Genomic DNA, 20,087 nt, shown 5'->3' on the forward strand with positions numbered 1-20,087 from the left:
ATTAGGAACAAGTGGGAGGACACACAGTGAGTGAGTTTAACAAACAGTGGCTGTAGCACACCAGGGACCAGTAATTTCTACTGACCCGTTTACATAGTACAAGATAAAGAGTGGCAGAATAGACTTGAAAGACAATTTTGAGATGATTTTACACATACATTCAGCCTAAATGTAGTTTAACTTATACCTGCTTTACAGAGTAATTATGACAGAGAACTCCCAGTTTATATGAACCTGTATAAGGATAGATGTAGTATATGTCTACCTGTTGCACTGTGATGCCTCAGCCAACAGTCTGAAGTGTGGTGGTATGAACCACCATAAAGGCTGATTTAGACTGTGCACTCATGCTTGACATAGGAGTAAGAAAACAATTTTGAAGATATTAGAAGCAGAATTCTATTTCTTACTTGTTTTGCCTTAATCAGTTCAATTTATGTCTGATTTATGGTACTGTAATTGAATTCAGAATTTGGTCTTAGAGATTTATACTGCTAAAATGCAATCTGCTTGGCAGCAGAATTTTTAGTGTTCAAACACAGAAGTGTTTGAAGACAAGACAGTGGAAAAAGGATGTTTGGAAAGCAGAAAGTCCCTTTTCCTTTAAGTTAGTAATAGGAAATAATCAGTGGAGATGAAAGGTGTCCCAAGATGTTGGGACTTAGCAGTTCCTAGTATTTTGGAGTGTGATATTTCAATGGTTCTCAGCAGGAAAAGAGCAATCTAAGAAAAATTGCTTATCCTATGTGCTGTAGCTTCTGCAGACCTCAAAATTGGTTTTGGGAAATTGTTCTGTTCAATATTTCTAGATCAATTAAGTCCTTACCTTGATTGGCTTTGCCACTCAGTGTTCCCTTCTTCTCCATTCAGGTTTTGGTTGTAATCACAGATGTGAATGATTGTGCCCCTGAATTTCATCAGTCGATTTACAGCAAAGTTGGTGTTCCTGAAACAGTTTCTGTGACAACTGCGCTGCTGCAGGGTTAGTACTTCTAAAACTGTTACATTCAGTTGGAGTATTTCCCCCTGCCTCCCACCCCCCCACTAAAATTCAGTCAAAAGGTAAAATTACCTCCCCCAGCATGGATAGTTGCAACTCTGTGAGGGCAAATGGCACATTGTACAACTGGGTCATAATTCTTTACTGCTGCCACAGGCCAAATGATTTTGGGGGATGGAAGGCAAAGGAAACAAATGTTTGTAGGATTTTGAAGTAACGGGACCTCAGTTGTGGTTGGTATTTTAGCAGCAGACTCATAGTAGCAATCTTGTGACATGTCTTTTTTTGAAGGAAGAGAGTGATATTGGATGAGAAATTGTAGACACATCAGCTCTCCTTCTCTGCCTGTCTTTGAGCCCTGTGTGCACGTCTTGTAGGGAATAGCACTCTCTTGCGTTAAAAGCATCTTGCACAGTTTAGCAGTTGTGTATGAGGTTTTGCTTGGGTGCTTGAGAAGATGACTTTGCTTCTTCCCAATGTATCCAGTAACTTAAGCATTAAATAGTGATGCTCTCTAAGTTATGTAGGTTTTGATTATGTAACCTGCAAAAACCGTATTAAAGAAATGAGCAGGGTCCTGGCAATAAACCAAATCTATGTCAACTAAACAGTTCTAGAAGGGCCTTATATTAGTCTTTAACCTTTACATAAACTTTCTTTAAATCTTAGGGGAAAAAGGAAATTAAACTACAGGAAAATTGCTGTTCCCTAGCAAATAGGATTTTATAACCTCCTCCTGTTCTACTTGGTGATTTATCCTGTACTAATGGTAGCCTGTCTGCTCCTGCTCTGTTACTCTGCTTTTAGCATAGCTTTTGTAGGTTATAGGTAGGATCTGACAAACATGTTCATTTAATGTGTCTCAGTTGAAAAATACATGTGAATATTTCATCTTTAATCACAGAGGTTGTGATCTGTCTGAGTGATCTTAAGTCAACAGTATGGGTCGGATGGACGTGGGAATATATGTCTTTGTGAGAATATGTTGTTGGTAGCACAGGGTGCTCAGTCTGGCTGATATAGGCAAGATCTAGTGCCTGAATTCAGCAACAGTTTTTGTTTAAAGACAATTTATTTTCAAGTAAGGGTTAATTTAATAAAAAACACACCAAGGCAAATGTTACTACATACTAATTCTCCTCTTAAAGTACTTAACATTCCAGTTCACAAACTTTGATCTATACAATGTCTTTCTTTTATCTTTTCATAGTGACAGCCACTGACTGCGATTCAAAAGAGAATGCTGAGATACTGTATTACACTTTGAGCCAAGACTTCAGTATTACTTCTCAGGGCACTATTTTTCCAGCAACACGGTTGGACTATGAGCGACCAAACCACCTGTATGAGTTCATAATTATGGCTGTAGATAAAGGGGATGAGCCGAAGACTGGGACAGCAACTGTTAGGATCCATATTTCAAATGTCAATGATGAAGCACCCAAGTTTTCCCAGACAATGTAAATACATACTCTTAAAAATCTGTTACCTTTGTCTTTTACTGTTGCTTTTTAAATTTTGGTCAGAAGGATGATCATTATGGCGTAGTAACTGTTCAGTTCAATCAGATCTGAGAGTTAGACCAAAAAATGCGGGGTGATCTTTTGGTTCTCAGACTGTTACTACCAGTAAAAAAAAAGTTTGGGCATATTTTCAGTGTATAGTAGGATTTAGGTATCCAGCTAGATAGGGGTAGTAAATAGACAGTCTCTTTTGAATGGTCTTGCACTTAGTTTTTTCCAATATGTGGTGAAAGAAGTGGTGCAGTAATTTCAGGTAAGTTACCCAAGGGAAGTCAAGCAGAAAAAGCAGGCAAGTCAATTTTGTCCTCAGCCCTTTTCCAGAGTTGCGTGGCACTTGATGCTGAGACAGAGTCAACACTCAATGTCCCTGGTTTATAATTGTTGAAGAACAATGCTTAGATGATGGAATCCTATATGACCACTGAACTATAAAAACCAGAAGATTAATATCAATAAATGGAGTTCACTGAATTTCACTTAGTCCTATGCCCTACAAACTATACACCTGGGTTTTTTTCTTCTTCTAAAGCATCGGTGGGCTCCCTGCCCCCTCGTAGTTGGGACTCAGAAGCATCTGAAGCAATGTCAGATGTGCTATAAATTTGCATTCATATTAGAGGCTTAGTAATGGAATTCCCAGCTTGTGCAGCAGCCTTCTGCTCTTCAAAGAAGTTCCTCAGAACAAAACCGGGACAGAGGTTTCAGTGATGCTAAGCTTGTGGGTTAGCTGAACAAAACATCAAAAGCTCTTTAACAGTCCTTATTTTATGTAAAGGTAACCTCTGGCTTCAAAAACCTTGTGCCTTCCTTTCTTTCTTAAACATTGCTTGGAAAAGTTGATCTTTTGTAAATTCTTACTGGATCTCTGTACATTTTCAAATACTAATCCAGATTAAGTTTCTCACTCTTAAAACGATGCCTGCTTTTCAGTTATTTATTTTTTTAATGATGAGGGTCATTGAATATTTATCTGTTTGTCTTGTATCTGTTCCTAATTTTTGAATCAGAAATAAGTGGTAGTATTAAATATGCCGTGAGCATCTCTAGCAAACTGGAAGCAGAAAACACAGGTTTTTTTAAAAAAAGAAACCCTGCCAGCTCTTATATTTAAACTATACATAACAATATGGTTAAAATGAATGTTACTTTAAATTACTAGACATACACAACAAGCTTTTCTGTTCACTGTGCAACTGCTACTGCAGTGTCCTGAGAGATGTGACATTGCTGACTGAACCAGAATAATGTACTCCTCTTAGTTCATTGAGTATTAAATTCTGGGAAGGAAAAAAGCTGTCTCTGCAAAGGTTTTGGTGAAAACATAGGTATCTAGAGAGCAGAGAGCAGAAGCTAAGGGGGAATTCTTCTGAGCTTTTTTTTTTATTTTAATTTTTTCCCCGTATTCTCAGCATATGGAGAGTGGGTCCATAAATAGTCTGAACCCAGCAGTGTATTTTATCTGTGTTGTTGGATACAGCCAGCTGTAAAACACTCTTAGGTCTGAGCTTTGGGGTATCTGGAATGGGTGGGTCTGTAGTATGCTTAGTTTGGCCTATGATCAATCCAGTCAGATAAAATAATAAATGGTTGGGACTTTGCTAAAGCAGGGGGCTTTTCTACTCCAGAGAGCGTTAAGCTTAGGCTGATAATGCCTCTTAAGAGCTTACAGTGTCAGTGATGTGTCTGGACTTGAGAAGAGATTTTTGTACAGCTGACATTATGCACATATCCTCCAGATCTGGTTCTCATCTTACTCCTGCTGGTGCAGAGACTGCACTGAAAGCACAGTGACAGCTTGTGTCAGGAAGCGTGCTGTGGCAAGCAGGCTTTAACCCGGCAAAGGTTTGCTTTGATTCTGTGAATGATGCAACTCCTTCCTTTCTTTTAAAATAAAAAGTGAATTCTGCATTTAGCCAAAGTCTTAAGATTCAAACTTCAATGCTGCTGACAGATTGCAATAGAAATCTTACCAGTGTAATAGTATTAATAAATTACAAACCTCTGCAGTACCTTTTGTGCAGGGAGCCAGTAGGTGTTGTAAAACGGTTCTGAATGGATTATTTCCTGCCTAAATCCCTAAGTGTGTTGTCATAATTTCTTTTAACAGCTATAGGAGTTTTGTCTCTGAAGATGCAGGCCCAAACACACTGATTGCTACAGTGAATGCTGCTGACCCTGATGGAGATGGTGTGATATATGACATTCTGTCTGGGAATCAAGAAGGAAACTTTGTTATTGATCCTAAGAAAGGTAATAATAGATTAGCTCTTTGCTGCTGCAGTCATAATGCTGATTCTAATGTGATGCAGCTTGAATTTTGTCCTCATTAGGTAGCAACTATAAAACTGAATAGCATATGCTATTTTTGAAGGTAATGCTAACCTAATTTATTAAAAAGTCCAGGACAAAGCTGTAATTGTTCTAGACTCTCATATAATGTTTAAAAAAAAAAGAATTCCTAAAAGTTCAGTATAATTGACCATTCTTACTTGTTCATTGTGTGCTTTCAGTCAGCAACTTGAAATAGAGAACATTGTTATAGATAACAGGTAACAACAGACAGTAACTTAATAGAGGATGTGGTTATTAAGTGTGACATTCCAGAATGTCAACAATAAGATGACAGTACTCACTGGAGTTGATTTCTTTGTCCAGCTTTTTCAATCACTCAGTTTTAACTGGTTTAAAGTCATATTTGTGTTTTTTAGATGTGGGATTTTTTCCTTGTGCTTATGTCTATGTCCTGATGACACACGTGCGAGCAGATACTTCTGAGCTAATTTTACTTGTGCTGTACTGACACAAAATGGTGTATTTGTAGATGGAATGACATTACCACTGATTTATTTCATGGAAAGCATAATGTGTATAAAATCTGAAAAATACATAAACTTTTTTTTTTCTAAATTAAGGACAAATCATTCATGTGAGTGATGTTACTTAGGCAAGAATACTGAAGGCACAAGAAAAAAAAGTGTGGAGAATACTTTGCAGTTTAAGTACCTTGTTCTGAAATACCAGTTTTTATATCTTTACAAATTCATTTTGACAGTCTTATATTTTTAAAACCCCAAAGGAAAAAGTTCCACAACATTGGTGTCCCCACTAAAAAAAAAGCATAAACACACATCATCTGAGTAGGCTGGCATGTCCCTTTAAATTAATGGGATTTATTTGGTGTTGATCACTTCAAAAAACAAAAGAGGATGTTTTGAGACAGAAGCAGGCAACCAAATTGACATCCCATTGGGGACTAAAGTAAATTAATTCAGTTAAACTACGTCAAACTACAGTCATTTTTCAAAGCATGAGTGTTGAATATATAGGAAGGAGTAAGCTGCCCTAAGTTACTTCTCTTTATTTCATTGAGTCCACTTCACATGAAATTGTATTTTCAATGCAAATCATGTTTTTGCAATGTTGTTAGATTCTGAAATGTTCCCAGAAATGTGGCCTGGAGGTAACTTGCATGTGTTGTAGTGGTATCCTGGATTTAAATAGAGCTTCTCTTTTCCTTTCTGGCTTAAAAACATAAGAGTTGTGTACAGCAGCTTGCAGCAGTTTGTCTTTAGAAATGATGTCAGGGCAGTAGTCTGAAGCCCTTGTTGGAGATAGGCTGAAGTGAAGTGGAGATGTGTCAAGAATATGTGCTGCAGCTAAATCAATATATTTGCAACCAAATTGAGTGACATTGATGCTGTGACAATCCTCTGTTGTAATGACAATTGCTATTATGCCTGATGAATAAGAGAGGTGATTGATGGGTGATGGAGCAAAAGAATGACAGCTTCTTACTGCATGGTCTCAGGTTGCTGTAGTTTCTTATGCTGTTGTAGTGAGTCATTCGTAGCCTTTCTCTGACAGTGCCTGTATGTCCCAGCCAGCAGGCTCTCTCTTCTGGGTGACTTGGGGGAGTAGCAAAGCACAGGTGCCTGTACAGCCAAGTGCTGCTGTGATTGTGCTGCAGGAAGGTAAAGCTGAAGGAGTTGCAGTTGAGCTAGCCTTGGTAGCTACAGCGGTGGTTGTGGTGCCACATGCCTCTTTGCAGTAATGATACAGGAAGGTAGCTGGTCTCTGGTGTGGCATGTGCAGGTGAAACAGATGTCTGATGCAATCTTTTCCTGGACTTTCTGATCTGATTTGTGGTTTTTTTCTACAGCAGGTAGAGGAAAGCTATTATGTGCAGGTCAGCTGAGCGCTAGCTGTTGTCTCATTTAGCTCTGTAGACATACCTGCAGCCAAACCAACCTGTTGTGCTGTCTTAATTTTGTTTTAGTGTCAGACTACAGTAAAAATACCATAGTTAAGTTAAACTGTAATAGCCTCATGGTTTATTGGTGAATAGGTAAACCAGAATGGTTTGTCATCATGCTTACTAGTGAGAAAAATAACAGTAATTGGTTCATGTAGTAAAAACAGTAAAAACCCACAACCTGTTGCTGTTTTTACAGGGCTAGTTAGACTTCGTTCAAGTCCATTTCCTAAGCTGCAGGGGACAGAATATGTACTTAATGTCACAGCTACTGATGATAACACCTCTGGAGGGCCCCGTTCTCTTACCAGTACTGCCCAGGTTGTTGTGAAAGTTGATGATGTCAACAATAACAAACCTGTCTTTCAGAAGGTAAATGTATGAGGCTCGGTTATTTGTATTAGACTGTGTGGTAAATGTTGCAGACTGTGTTGTCACTGCAAATGATGCAACAGATGACCTATTCAAGAAGTGGTCTGGTTTTGTCTCTCGTTGAGTCCTGATGTTGATGTCTTCATTCTTCCATCTTTTTCACCCCTCTTCTAAGACTTACAGGGTTTGTTCTGTGGCAGAACAGCTCCTGTGAGCACTTTCTCTTCCCTGAACCACATCTCATCTCTGACATTTTAGAAGGTGAGGTTGAGTGAATAACTTTTGGAGGCTCAATGTGATGTGTGAGGAGATAGGTATAGCTGTCTACGCAGTAGACTTGGTCTAAAATATTACAGAATACCTCTTTAAATTCCATAGGTGGCATCTGATGATTGTATCTCTGGAACTGATGAAAGAGAGAAGTATGAAAGTGTTTTAGTGTAATTTGTAAAGTACTGTAAAAAATAAATGCTTGAATATGTTTTCAGAATGTTAAATCATTTGCAGGATCTGTTGTCTAAAAATTTCAAGTTTTATGCTGTTGACTGAAGTGTTGATGGGCACTACTGCATGTTTTGAAAAGTCAGTGATGCTTCATGTCAGTCTTGGAAACTCAGTAATCTGTCCTTGACAGAGTTACTTTGTGTAGAAATCCCTTTTTGACCAAAGGTATTCTGAGGTTTGAAGAAGTGTATGCTCTCTGTTTTATAAGACTTTTGGTAAGATAGAAAAATATTTGCATTTAGAAGTACAAGCAGCTGTAACTTCTTCTTTATATATTTTTGTTGGAGTTGTGCAGTTGCCTCATGTTGTGTGTTGTTCATATTATTGCAAAATAGCAAGCAAAGTGTTAAGCAATCATGGTACAGAAAACACATTAATATCAGTGATGGGACTGGAAGTAGAGCTACATCTTTCTCTTTTTTCCTGTGGTTTTGTTGTGTTCCCCCCCCCCCAACCCAGTATATCTTCCTATCAAATGGTGTGGTAATTCCTTGATTTTTAATCTTTTCCCCCCTCTCTGTTAGTGCCATTATTACCGGGAACATGCTTCTGTATTGGAAAACCAGCCTTCGGGGACAGTGGTGCTGCAGGTGGAAGCCACTGATGCTGATGAAGGAGCCAATGGTATTGTGAAATATGGCTTGATGCACAGAGGTGGTGTCCTACCAGCATTTAGCATTCATCCTGACACAGGTAAGGCAAATATCAGAACAGATACTGGCATATAGAATCCACTTTGTTATGCTGATGAAAAAAAAAAAAAGCTTAAATAAAATCAAACTTCATGCTTCTTCATGTAGTTTTTGATAGCAAAGTACAAAATATTAACTGCATGATGAAATGCTCTCCTTTTAGTTTCATACATGTCCAGTATTGAACTAGAACTTATGTTTTACCTGAAATGTGGAAGTTCTGCTATGTAAAGTAACTTGGTGTTTTTATAACTAAACTTAAAGAAACCCACTATATTTTACATGTACATTGCTAATAGCATATGAATGATTTATCTGAGTGACAGTGATCTTATGAACAACTAGGAGACTAAGTCTTGGCTGAAACTAAATTCAGGCTGAACTTCTGGAGCAAAGAAGACATAAAACATGCTTTTACCTTGTACTTTCTCTTTTTCAAAAGAAATATTTTTTATAAACTCATTCATTTTGTTTGGTACTTATCCCCATTTTCTAAGTATCAGTCCAGTTGTGTATTGGTGTAAGTGTATATGAAGTTGTATCTGCCAGAGCAGTTCAGTTTAAGCTGTTGAACTTCTTAAATATTGGGATTGGATCCTTGAACTTGAATTTCACATTACAGGTGTACTTAACCTACTGCATTCTATCTCATTGTGTTGACAGACAAATAAAGATGTAGATGTAGAATATTGTCAAATGCACAGTATTTTAACTCTCTGGTATTAACTTGTTTTCAGGAGTTCTGACAACTGTTCAGGTATTTGATCGAGAAAAACAGCGGGAATATCCAATCACTGTGACAGCAACAGATCAGGCAGCGGAACCGCTCATTGGAATATGTCAGATAAATATTATCATCCTGGACCAAAATGACAATGATCCCAGATTTGAAAACACACACTATGAATGTAATTGAGAGTCATTGGATAGAGTTTCAGTGCCCTGAGTGTGAGCTTACCTGATGTCTAAGACTTTTGGGTTTTGTCTTTCCTGGCAGTAGATCGTGTGGCCAACTAGGTGATTGTAGCCAGAGATGCAATTAACGTGATTGATTGCAGGATTGTTGCTCTGTGTAATGTGCAATGGAACAAGTACAGACTGGTAGGCCTTCCTGAGTGTTGTTTTGGGAAAATTCCTTGAAACAATAGCCACGTCAGTATCTTTCCTTACCTGAGAGTACCACGTGTCTGTGGTACTACACAGAGATGTGAAAGTTGTAATAAGAATGTGAGTAGTGCTGGTTAATAGATTTTTGTTGTAACTTTTCATTCCATACTTTTCTTTATCCCATTTGAATTTCATAATCCCTTATTGTTTGGTGTTCTACCTTTCCTCCTCTGTTCTCCAAAAACCCTTCCTGTTTATGGATAAACACTTAGAGGCCTGTATAATACTCATATAAAAAGGAGACTGACAATTCTCAGTTCCTTATACTATGCAAATCCTAGGAAGTAGTGAGAAATATGGTGGTCCTTTTCACCTGGTTCACCTGACAATGTGGTCCTTTTCAGCTGGTTCTATGCAATAAATTAGAATTCCATTTATGCATATTTCATTCAGAACAATTGATCTCTTAGTAAAAATACAAGACAAAAATAAAATAGTATCTTAAGAGAAATAAGAATTCCAGGGTATGAATATGATAATTCAAAGTTCAAATGAGATCCATAACTTTGGAGTGATAGCAGCTCTTTAAAATAGTTTGTTTTTTATGGCCATTGTTCCAAGGAAGATAAAGTTACAGCTTCCATACATTATTACTTCAGTATTTCTTCATTTCATGGTAAGATCTTTGTGGTACTTGAGTGAATTAATGATCACTTTGAAATACCCTTTCCTTACATTAGATTTCCTAAGAGAGGACACAAGAGTTGGGACCAGCTTTCTTCGTGTGGCGGCCCATGATGATGACTACAGCTCAAATGCTGCCATTACATATTCAATAGCAAATGAAGAACCAAATTATTTACAAATTAATCCTACTACAGGCTGGGTGTTTGTGAACCAGCCCATATCTCAGGTATGGCGCTTGCTTTCCTTTTTTAGTTGGCTGTCTCAGTATATCATAGGAGGGACTGAGGCCATGAGTTTGTGTTACCTCTTCACATTAAGGGATCGATATGTCATGTTTAATTTAAACATGAGTCTAAGGCTCTTAGCTGATGAGTTCATTGACTGTGAATTGCATATAAGCAAGCCCTGCTTTCAGCTGGAAACTAGCAGTTGTGACAGCATTGCCTCTGAGAACTTGCTTTTCCGATTTCTTTAGCTTTGGCATGCTAATACCAAGTGCTGGAGGGCTGAGCCTGAAAGCAGGGAACAGGCTGTGAGTTAAGACACAAACCTGAATGTGAAAAAGTGTGAAATGTCGCTTCTGATACAGGTTTCCAACTCCATACATGTTGGTTGTGGTGGACTCAGCCTAGCTATCCCTCAGGAAGGTGAATATATAATGAACAAAACTGTTGCCTGTAGTTATCAAAACTTCACCAGTTTCAGCCATTTCTAAATACCAACATGAGCAGTTTGATATTTTCAGAGTTGTAATTTGTGTTGAAGCAACAATATTGGTCTAGAAGTCAGTCTCTAAATATCCAATAGATATTTTTAATATTGAAATTTAATTTCTAAGTAACTGACACACAAACTTCGGTGAAGATGTATCCTTTTAATGATAGATTTTATTATTGAATCTAAGAACCCTACAGACCTAATAACAAAAGCTGTTGATAGATAAGATAAAGAACTCAGGGTCTTCATAAAGTGGTGTGCTTTGGTTTTGTTTTAAACAAATTTGCTAAGGTTTATGAAGAAAAATAAACATTTTCAACAATCTTAAGTAAAGCAAATAGCAGAATTTTCGGCAGCATTGCACCTCTTTCATATTCTGAGTTCTGTATTCTGCAGTTAAAGGTATTCATTTATTTTGGGACAAATGAGGCTCATGGGAACCCTGATCAAAACTGTCAGTAATGAAACCTTCTTTTACTGTTCAGAGGTCATCTATAGTTCGAGAGATCATTGCTACAGATGGAGGTAATAGAAGCAGTAAAGTTGAACTCATAGTAACTATTACCAGTGCAAAAAACCAGCCTCCCCAGTGGGAAAGAGACAGCTATGAAGTTGTTATTCCAGAGAACACTACACGAGATGCATCAATTGTGGTAAGGTTGGGACAGATTCATTTGCTTGTCTGTAGCTCTATGGCTATAGAATAATTAAAGACTGCTTACTTTCTTAAATATAGTGAGCTCTTACAACAAGTTTGTCTATTGTAGGGACCAGTGATCTGTTAGCAGTTTTCTTTCAGAACAGCTTTATGAAGTAACTCCAAAATACATCGTTTTAGGTTAAAAGTGTAAGTGACCAAATGTAATGACTGGTAACCTTTGGCTGCAGCTGTTTGCAGCATGGAGATCTATCGGGCAGGGTTAACGTTTGGTATCAGGAGATACTTGTCCCAGCATTTTCAGTTGAGAGCTGAAGGTCTGGGAGAGTCAGTGCAAAGAAGCTTTACAAGTGTTGCTGAACTTACAGATGTGCTGATTACACACGCTTTTTGAACTGTGCAGACAATCAAAGCAACTTCTCCCCTTGGTGATCCCCGTGTGACTTATAACCTAGAAGAGGGACTTGTTCCGGAGACTAACATGCCAGTTCGTTTCTACCTGACTCCAAACAGACATGATGGTTCTGCTTCAATCCTGGTAGCTGAGCCACTAGATTATGAAACAACAAAGAGCTTTCTCCTGAGGGTTCGAGCACAGAACGTTGCTGCAGTTCCTCTGGCAGCATTTGCTACGGTCTATATTAATGTAACAGGTTTGTAAGCTGTTCAGTGATGTTACAGTACAATCATAATAGCTTTTTTTCTTAAAAGTTTTATACTTTTCCCTTTATGCACTCTTTTTGATGTTTCAGATGTCAATGACAATGTCCCATTCTTCACTTCACCTATTTATGAAGCCTCAGTAATGGAGGGAGTTGATGTTGGGACATTTGTTGTTCAGGTGTCTGCCACTGACCTTGACCTTGGTCAGAATGGTGAGGTAAGCAAGTGGGGCCCTACATCTTCTGTGGTGAAAGGTGTGAAATCACTTCACTGTGAACGATGGCTGAATAGACTAGAAGCCTTCAGCCTAGAAAGGGGATGGTTAACAGGGAAACATGGAATGAAATCAAATAGTTAATTACGTGTTTCTCTGTCTTGCCATGTGGAAAATGCAATTAAAACTAGTAGGTGCAAGACAGAAAGCAAAGAAGAAATATTTATAAAATGAGTAGTTGAGGCTAAAGACTTGCTATAGAATGCTCTCATTTGGAGAGGTTCACACAGAACTAAAATGCGATTGGGTAAACTAATGGAAGAAAAAATACATTAAAAGCTTCTGGGAGTTATAAGTCATTGTGGGTACTGAAAACTGAATCCTTAGAAAATATATCCAGTTAACATTAGAAAGTGGATGTATTTGTTACCAATTTTAAAAATAAAAGTGGGTATATCCGTAGAACCAGAGGGCAAGCTGAAGTTAAATGCACAAAAACATATGTATATATAACTATATAACAGAGACAAGAAAGTGGTCAATGATAACATGCAAGGAAGTTTAATTAACTGAATTGCTCAAGCTTTCTTGGTCCTGACTGAGTTCTGTACAAGACTGTTCTTCTATTCTTTAAGTACTTAGTTGTGAATTATCCAACAAAAGTGTGTATTAACAGCTGCTTCTTAATCCTTTAGATAACTTACTCGCTGTTACAAGACAGTGGCAGAGACTACACATATTTTTACTTGGACTCACAAACAGGCTCAATATACACTGCCTCAGTGTTTGATAGAGAGAAGAAGGGATCCTATCTTCTAGAAGTCAAGTCAGTAGATGGCTCTGAATCATCTCGACCTGGAAAACATGGGAAACCAAACTCTGGTAAGAGACAGATGTCTATCATGTGTGATTTTCCCTGGATTGGTCTCGGAAAACAGCATCTCTGAAGCACAAATGTCAGTTTCCCTTTTTTTCCTCAAATGTACTTATGAAAATGTGTCCATTGTTTTTGGTTTAGTGTGGGGGTTTTGGGGGGAGTTTGTGGGATTTTTTGTTGGGTTTTTGTGGGGTTTTTTTGTTTTATTCTGTGTGTTTTTTACGGTTTGACTGTGCAATGGTTGTATCGATCTGGAAGAGACGTTTTATATGATGAGCAAGCAAGTTTTTTGTTCTGAAATTAAAAGAAAACTAGTGCTTTGTAGTTAGAATTTAGGAAGAATTTCCTAGCTAGAAAAGATGTACCCATTCTCAGTAGGATCCAGATCTTTGGGTAGTGGAGGTGTTTCCCAAAGCACTGCAAATGGTACCGTATTCAGTCAAAAGTAAGTATGAAGAATGAACCAGGAAAGTTCAGTGTAGAAAATCGCATTCTCAGATGAAGGCTGTGCTTAAAGAAAGACTTGAAATTTGGCTTTTCTGGCTTCAGGACAAAGCTTTCTGACTAAAAACTGTACAATTGCCATATTAGGCATCAATTATTCACATATTATCTGCTTAAACAAATTAGATGTGACATTCATTTGATATCCAAGTGCTTTTGAGTAATGTTGGTATATATATTGTCCACAACCCTAAGGGTTTGTTTCTGTATTGTCTGCATATTCATCTTCATTTAACGTGCAGCTAGACAGTTTAAGGAATTGTAGCTGACAGAAGTGGCACAGCTGAGTATTTTAATCTCTTGTTTCTTGTCTCTCTAGACACGGCCTACGTGCGCGTTTTTATCAGCGATGTGAATGATAACAAGCCTGTCTTCACTCAGAGTGTCTATGAAGTAAACGTGGATGAAGACCAGGATGTGGGCTCCACTGTCATTACAGTCAGTGCTAATGATGAAGATGAAGGTAAAGTATTGGAGTTCCCCATAGCTGAATCTAAACTGTCAATACACATAAGAGATATATTTAATGGTATTAGGAAGGAGAATGTCTTCTAGTTAGTCTTCAGATTTTAAAACTTCTTTAAGTGTAAACTGATTGGGCATGAACATTAGTTCATAATTGAGCAGTGATCTTAGTCAAATCACTCTTATTTTGGGAGGCAATGCATTAGTGTGGGGTGATGGGAATAATTTCTGTTCTAGCAAATAGAAATTTATTATAGATAAAATAATTTTCTTACAGATGGATGACAATAAAAGTTTCCTGGTGAACTGGAATGAATCAGTGAGGTTAATTTGTTCTGTCTGTGGACAGTATAGTTTTAGGGTGGTTTTGTATTTTTTTCTTTTTTTTCTTTTTTTTTTTCTTTTTGACACATTCTCATGTTTGAATCTAGACTTCTTAAATGCATATGATGAGGCTAAGTTGTATTGATTTTTCTTGAAATCAGTAATTCAGCCATAGGTCATGTAAAAAGACATTCTTCTGTGTGTTTTCTGACACTGTTGATAATTGGCAGGAACAAATACTAAACTGCGGTATCAGATCACTGCTGGAAACACAGGGGGAGTACTTGATGTAGAACCAGAAACAGGAGCCATTTTTATTGCCCAGCCACTGGATTACGAAGAAACAAAGATGTATGAGATTCACTTGTTGGCCTCTGATGGAAAATGGGAAGATTATGCAGTTATTATCATCAATATAATGAATAAAAATGATGAGACACCAGTTTTCTCTATCAACGAATACTATGGAAGTATAATTGAGGAGCTGGATGGGCTGCCAGTCTTTGTACTTCAGGTAGGGTATGCAGTTTCAGTGATGATAATATTTCAGTGAAAGAGCAGGGATTATGTTTATCCAGCACAGACATACTAATGAAATTTAGTTTTATTGAGTTTTTCTGTCAGTGGGAGAAATGGACTTTTACGGAAAAATAACCATGAAGGAAGTAAGGATAAGCAGGGTGTGGATCAGTTGTGTTCCTAAAAATAATAAACATTTGAAAGTAGCCATGAGAATTGCATAGTTAAATTACCTCTATGAATAGGAAAAAAACCCCAACTATTTTAGTATTAGAATATGTACACAGCTATTGCAGAGCAAAGCACATTTACCTACTCTGAATTGTCCCTGAGCCACCTCTCATTTGCCATTCAGCTGGCTCGCAGAGATTAATAGCACATCATACACTTTTGCTTGAACCCCTTTAGACTGTAGCATGTGGGATACAGTGCAGTCATTAAGCAACTTCGGATTTCTGTGCTTTTGTTTTCAAAACTTTTGTAGGTTATGGCGAAAGATCCTGATAGTAGTGTGGATGAAGGAGACTTGAGATACTCATTGCATGGGCATGGCGCAGCTGATATTTTCACAATAGATGAGAAAACAGGCAGCATTTATTCACACAAGATGCTGGATCGGGAAGAGAAAGCACTGTGGCAATTTGTTGTGTTGGCCACTGATGAAGGTGGAGAAGGACTTACAGGATTTGCTGATGTAATTATTAATGTGTGGGATATAAATGACAATGCACCCGTGTTCATATGCATGCCTGCTGATTGCAATGGGAGTGTTTTTGAAAATTCTCCTGCAGACACTTTAGTCATGGAAATGGCTGCAGTTGATCATGATGATCCAAATGTAGGTCTTAATGCTGTCCTGACTTACAGGATAACAGAGAATGTAAAAAATGAGTTTGGTACTGACATGTTTGATATCAATCCCAATACTGGCACAATCCATGTAGCGGGGGGAATGCTAGATAGAGAAAGGACTGAAAATTATTTTCTTACTGTTGAAGCAAGAGATGGGGGAGGACTCACAGGAACTGGCACTGCCACCATCTGGATCGCAGACGTCAACGATCATGTACCTAAATTCACAAAAAAGATGTGGCAGGCAGTAGTTCCTGAAAACAGTGCCATCGACTCCGAAGTTCTGCAGGTGTGTGCTACAGATGCAGATGTTGGTGAAAACGCTGACTTAATATTCAGTATCACTGGGGGAGACCCAGATCAGAAGTTTTATATTGGGAATGACAAAGAACAACAGTGTGCCACTATTCGACTGAAAAAAAGATTGGATTTTGAGAATGCACGTGAAAGGCAGTTTAATCTTACTGTCACAGTGGAAGACCTTGACTTTTCTAGCGTTGCAGCCTGCCTCATTGAAGTTGAAGACTCTAATGACCACAGCCCAGTTTTCCTTTCCCAGTTTATTCAGACAAGCCCTTTCTTTGAAAACACACCTGTAGGTACTACGATAACCACAGTGAGAGCTACAGACAGAGATTCTGGTTTGAATGGGAACATTATATATTCTATAAAATCAGATTCAGATCCTATGAGGCAGTTTGTGGTTGACAACTATGGTCATGTGATGGTGGCAGATACACTCGATCGTGAGGTCATTCAGAAATACAGTTTAATTGTACAAGCTTCAGATCAAGGGACACCTGCCCGCACAGGAAGCGTTACCGTTGTGATGAACTTGCTTGATGTGAATGACAATGGACCAAGGTTTGAGGCACCATACATGCCTGTAGTTTGGGAAAACATATTGAGGCCTGAAATAGTGTACATGAACCATACATCAAAACTGCTCCATGCATTTGATCCAGACAGTGAGGAAAACGGGCCGCCCTTTACCTTCTCATTGCCACCAGATTATCAGAATTCTTTGGATTTTTCTCTTACGGACAACAGAAATAACACAGCGACTGTAACTGCTTTGAGGTCCTTTGACAGAGAAAAGCAGAAGGTTTTTCACCTGCCAATAGTTATAACAGATAGTGGGATTCCAGCTTTGAGCTCTACAAACACCCTAACTATAACAATCGGTGATGAAAATGACAACTGCCATGAATCTGGCCATAAGGATGTCTATGTGTACAGTTGCAAAGGTAAGTGTTATCTGGATATTATATCAGATTCATTCATATTGCACAGTTTTAGACATAATTGCTCTCTTGCAGTTCTCAAATTATTTTTTTGTATGTTTATGTATTTCAAAACTGAAACTCCAGTTCTGTAAACTACTAACTGGGGGGAAATGGGCAAAGTATATTTGCAAAGCTCAGACCCTGTTGTGTAAAAGATTATCTACCAGAAAACTGTTAGCTGTGGACAAGCATATACTGCACTTGCAGGAAAACCAGTGTGTTTTTATAAACCAATAAAACGTGTTTTCCTTTCACTAGCTTTCACTCACACAGAGGGAAAGATTTTTGTGTGTGCAGACACGATTCGGAGAGTATCTGACACTGAGAGTTCTGGAGATGGGAATGGCAGAACTGAAGCAACGTAGAGAAACAAAGGGTCATAGATGAGTCCTACCCAGAAACTTGGAGGAACTACCTACTACTAACTAGGTGGAACTACCAGTTCCACCTCCACTGTGGCAGCCACTGTGTGGCTAAGCAGGGTAGACATACAGAGGAGGCAAATTGTTTGCTGGCATGAAAGGAGCAAAGAGAAAGAAAGCTGTGTCAGTGCGTTTTTTAGGAAAAGAATAAGCTTTGGGGTGCAGTAAGTGACTGACAACATGCAGACCTTGATCTGGGGTGGAGGGGGAAGAAAAATGCTGTTCTGGATATGTTCTGGGTGGTGGTGCACAGTACCTAGTGATGAAACAGTTATATGGGGTTTAACATTGTAGTGGGAGAGAGCAGAGCAAATCATCCATTACATGAATGCTTTGCATTTTCTCATCAAAGTGGTTTAGCGAAGGGTTAACAGCTTAGTAATGTATTCTAAGATTTGTCTTGAATTTCTGTTACTGTGTTTTTTCCTGAAATTATCTGTCAGGCTTGACCTGAAATTAGTCCTGGTGGCCATTATTAAGCATGGTTTATTACACCTTTCCCCAGATACTCCATTCCAGATAGACTTGGCTATACCTCAGTTATTATCGTGGTAGTAGAATTTCTGATAAATATTAGAGTAGATTAATCTACAGGGGGTTTTTGCAATTAGTTATTTTTGCTGAATTCAGTACACCTAAATTAGAAAAAGACATAACCAGGTCCTACCACAGAAATAAGAGAATGAATTTTCTAGGGTGGATTGGCTCCAGATTTGAACCTTAAAAATTTACTGTGTTGCTGGATCTTGGCTGTGGAATTCAAAGGTCTCCTTCCCTGGGGTTGCTCCTTTTGCTGTTTGAAAACAGCTGCTTTGATGTTCCACTTCTGTGACAGCCCACAGGGGCCTGAAAAAAGGGCCAAGAACTGGCACAGCTTGGTGGCTTCTTGCCCATTTCCTTTTCTTAGTCATGTCCTTTTCTCCCAGCTGCACCCCACAGGATGTTCTCCCTCTTTTGCTGGATTCTCCTCGTATCCCATTTGAAACAGTAGAATAGCAAGGAAACATTGGGGGATTAACCCCTGATTTGGTGATTTTATTTGTTTCTCCTTTTTTTTTTTGTCTGAGAATTTTATAGAGAGCTGTAATTGTGTATCATTCTGTTGTTGTTTTGCATTGTTTTCAGCTTTTCTTCTCTCATGTGACATCCATAGTGTACTCACCTTTCCAGAACTGGCAGGAATCATATGGCAGGCTATGCATTATTTTAAGAATCTTGGATCATAACTGTAACCAAATTGAGTAAGAATCTGAAAACAATAAATGCAATAATGAATGTGGCAGAATATAAAGTGCTGAAAAGCAAAAATTAAACAGAGATTTATTATCATTTATCTCAACAGGAAAATGGTCAACAACAGTGCTTGGGGAAGTGTTTGCACCAGATCAAGATGACTGGGACAATAAAACATTCCTCTCTGAAGGAAAACTGCTCAAGTGAGGATTGTATTTGTGTCAAAATGAGTAATATTTATGCTTCTGTAATTATTTTACTCACCATGTATTTCTTTTGTTCAGGATGTGCATAAAGCCAGGGTTATTGAGTGCATTAAGAAATGCAACTTCTGAATACTCCTTTCACTGTGGTAGCTAGGTATTAAAAATTAATGCATAAAGCATTTTTTCCATGAGAATGCAGGATCACAGTATGATGTTGGTTTTTAGTCAGATGTCATCGTTAATTTATTTAAAAGTGTGCATTCTGTAAGATCCAATTTAAAAATAGGCAGAGTTTTTAATATTTGCCCTCAAATGTTAGAGTTGAGGGAGTACAAATCCCAGATTTAAAAGGGCAGAGTGGAATAATTTCATCAAAAGTGGCAGGGAATTTGGTGTTCTTCATTAATGGCTAAATTTACAACTGTATGTGAAAACCATGACTCTCAGATTACTGGAGTAATTGAAATGTTGAATTGGATCCTTAATTCCTACTTAAACGTTATTTGTTCATATCGGAAAGTGAGAAGACATACAGCACAATTGGATGCTGTTTGAAATACAGAAAACGGATTTGAAACTGAATGTGAGTTTTTGTTTCCACTGTGAGTGAGAGTTTAAAGGCTTTTTTGTAGCCCCAAATTAACTTGGACTTTCTGCCCATCAGCTGCCCCTGCTCCTGCTTCCATTTTAAGAGGTTACTGTTCCATAATAGTGGTTGTGGATTATTTACATAATTGCTGATTACTGTCCCTTTGAGGTGGCAAATGAAAATGCTGTTGGAGATGTCATACAGTCCTTGCCCTGTTCCAGATGGATAAATAAGAATCTGGAATGACTGTGTGATTTTGTCACTTTCTCTTACTTAGTGCATAGACCAGCCCACAACGACTATATTGAACCCTTTGGTTCAACTACACGCTGCTTTTCTTCAGGATTGGGGAACTCTGGGTATCTGAGTGCAAAAACGTCTTTTTATAAGCCCTGCAGCTTGTTATTTCTGAATTCAGGTG

The 20,087-nt window shown here is 38.2% G+C and overlaps 1 protein-coding gene across 1 annotated transcript in view; it reads left to right on the top strand.

Annotated features, from left to right (window-relative positions):
• The window catches only part of LOC311196478 (neural-cadherin-like), a gene marked incomplete at both ends in the record, with an annotated part of 58,241 nt that overhangs the window by 17,535 nt on the left and 20,619 nt on the right, over positions 1-20,087 (top strand). The window contains 15 exons of the mRNA XM_084270050.1: positions 871-982; positions 2,211-2,460; positions 4,631-4,773; positions 6,975-7,147; positions 8,176-8,344; positions 9,081-9,251; positions 10,191-10,363; positions 11,340-11,507; positions 11,916-12,165; positions 12,265-12,392; positions 13,085-13,271; positions 14,090-14,233; positions 14,790-15,073; positions 15,563-17,177; positions 18,981-19,074. Of these exons, the coding sequence (XP_084126176.1) occupies positions 871-982; positions 2,211-2,460; positions 4,631-4,773; positions 6,975-7,147; positions 8,176-8,344; positions 9,081-9,251; positions 10,191-10,363; positions 11,340-11,507; positions 11,916-12,165; positions 12,265-12,392; positions 13,085-13,271; positions 14,090-14,233; positions 14,790-15,073; positions 15,563-17,177; positions 18,981-19,074 (4,061 nt within the window). The remainder of the gene's footprint in view (positions 1-870; positions 983-2,210; positions 2,461-4,630; positions 4,774-6,974; positions 7,148-8,175; positions 8,345-9,080; positions 9,252-10,190; positions 10,364-11,339; positions 11,508-11,915; positions 12,166-12,264; positions 12,393-13,084; positions 13,272-14,089; positions 14,234-14,789; positions 15,074-15,562; positions 17,178-18,980; positions 19,075-20,087) is intronic.

The sequence above is a fragment of the Gallinula chloropus genome (genome assembly GCF_964237585.1).
Source record: "Gallinula chloropus genome assembly, chromosome: 13".
Taxonomy (NCBI): domain Eukaryota; kingdom Metazoa; phylum Chordata; class Aves; order Gruiformes; family Rallidae; genus Gallinula; species Gallinula chloropus.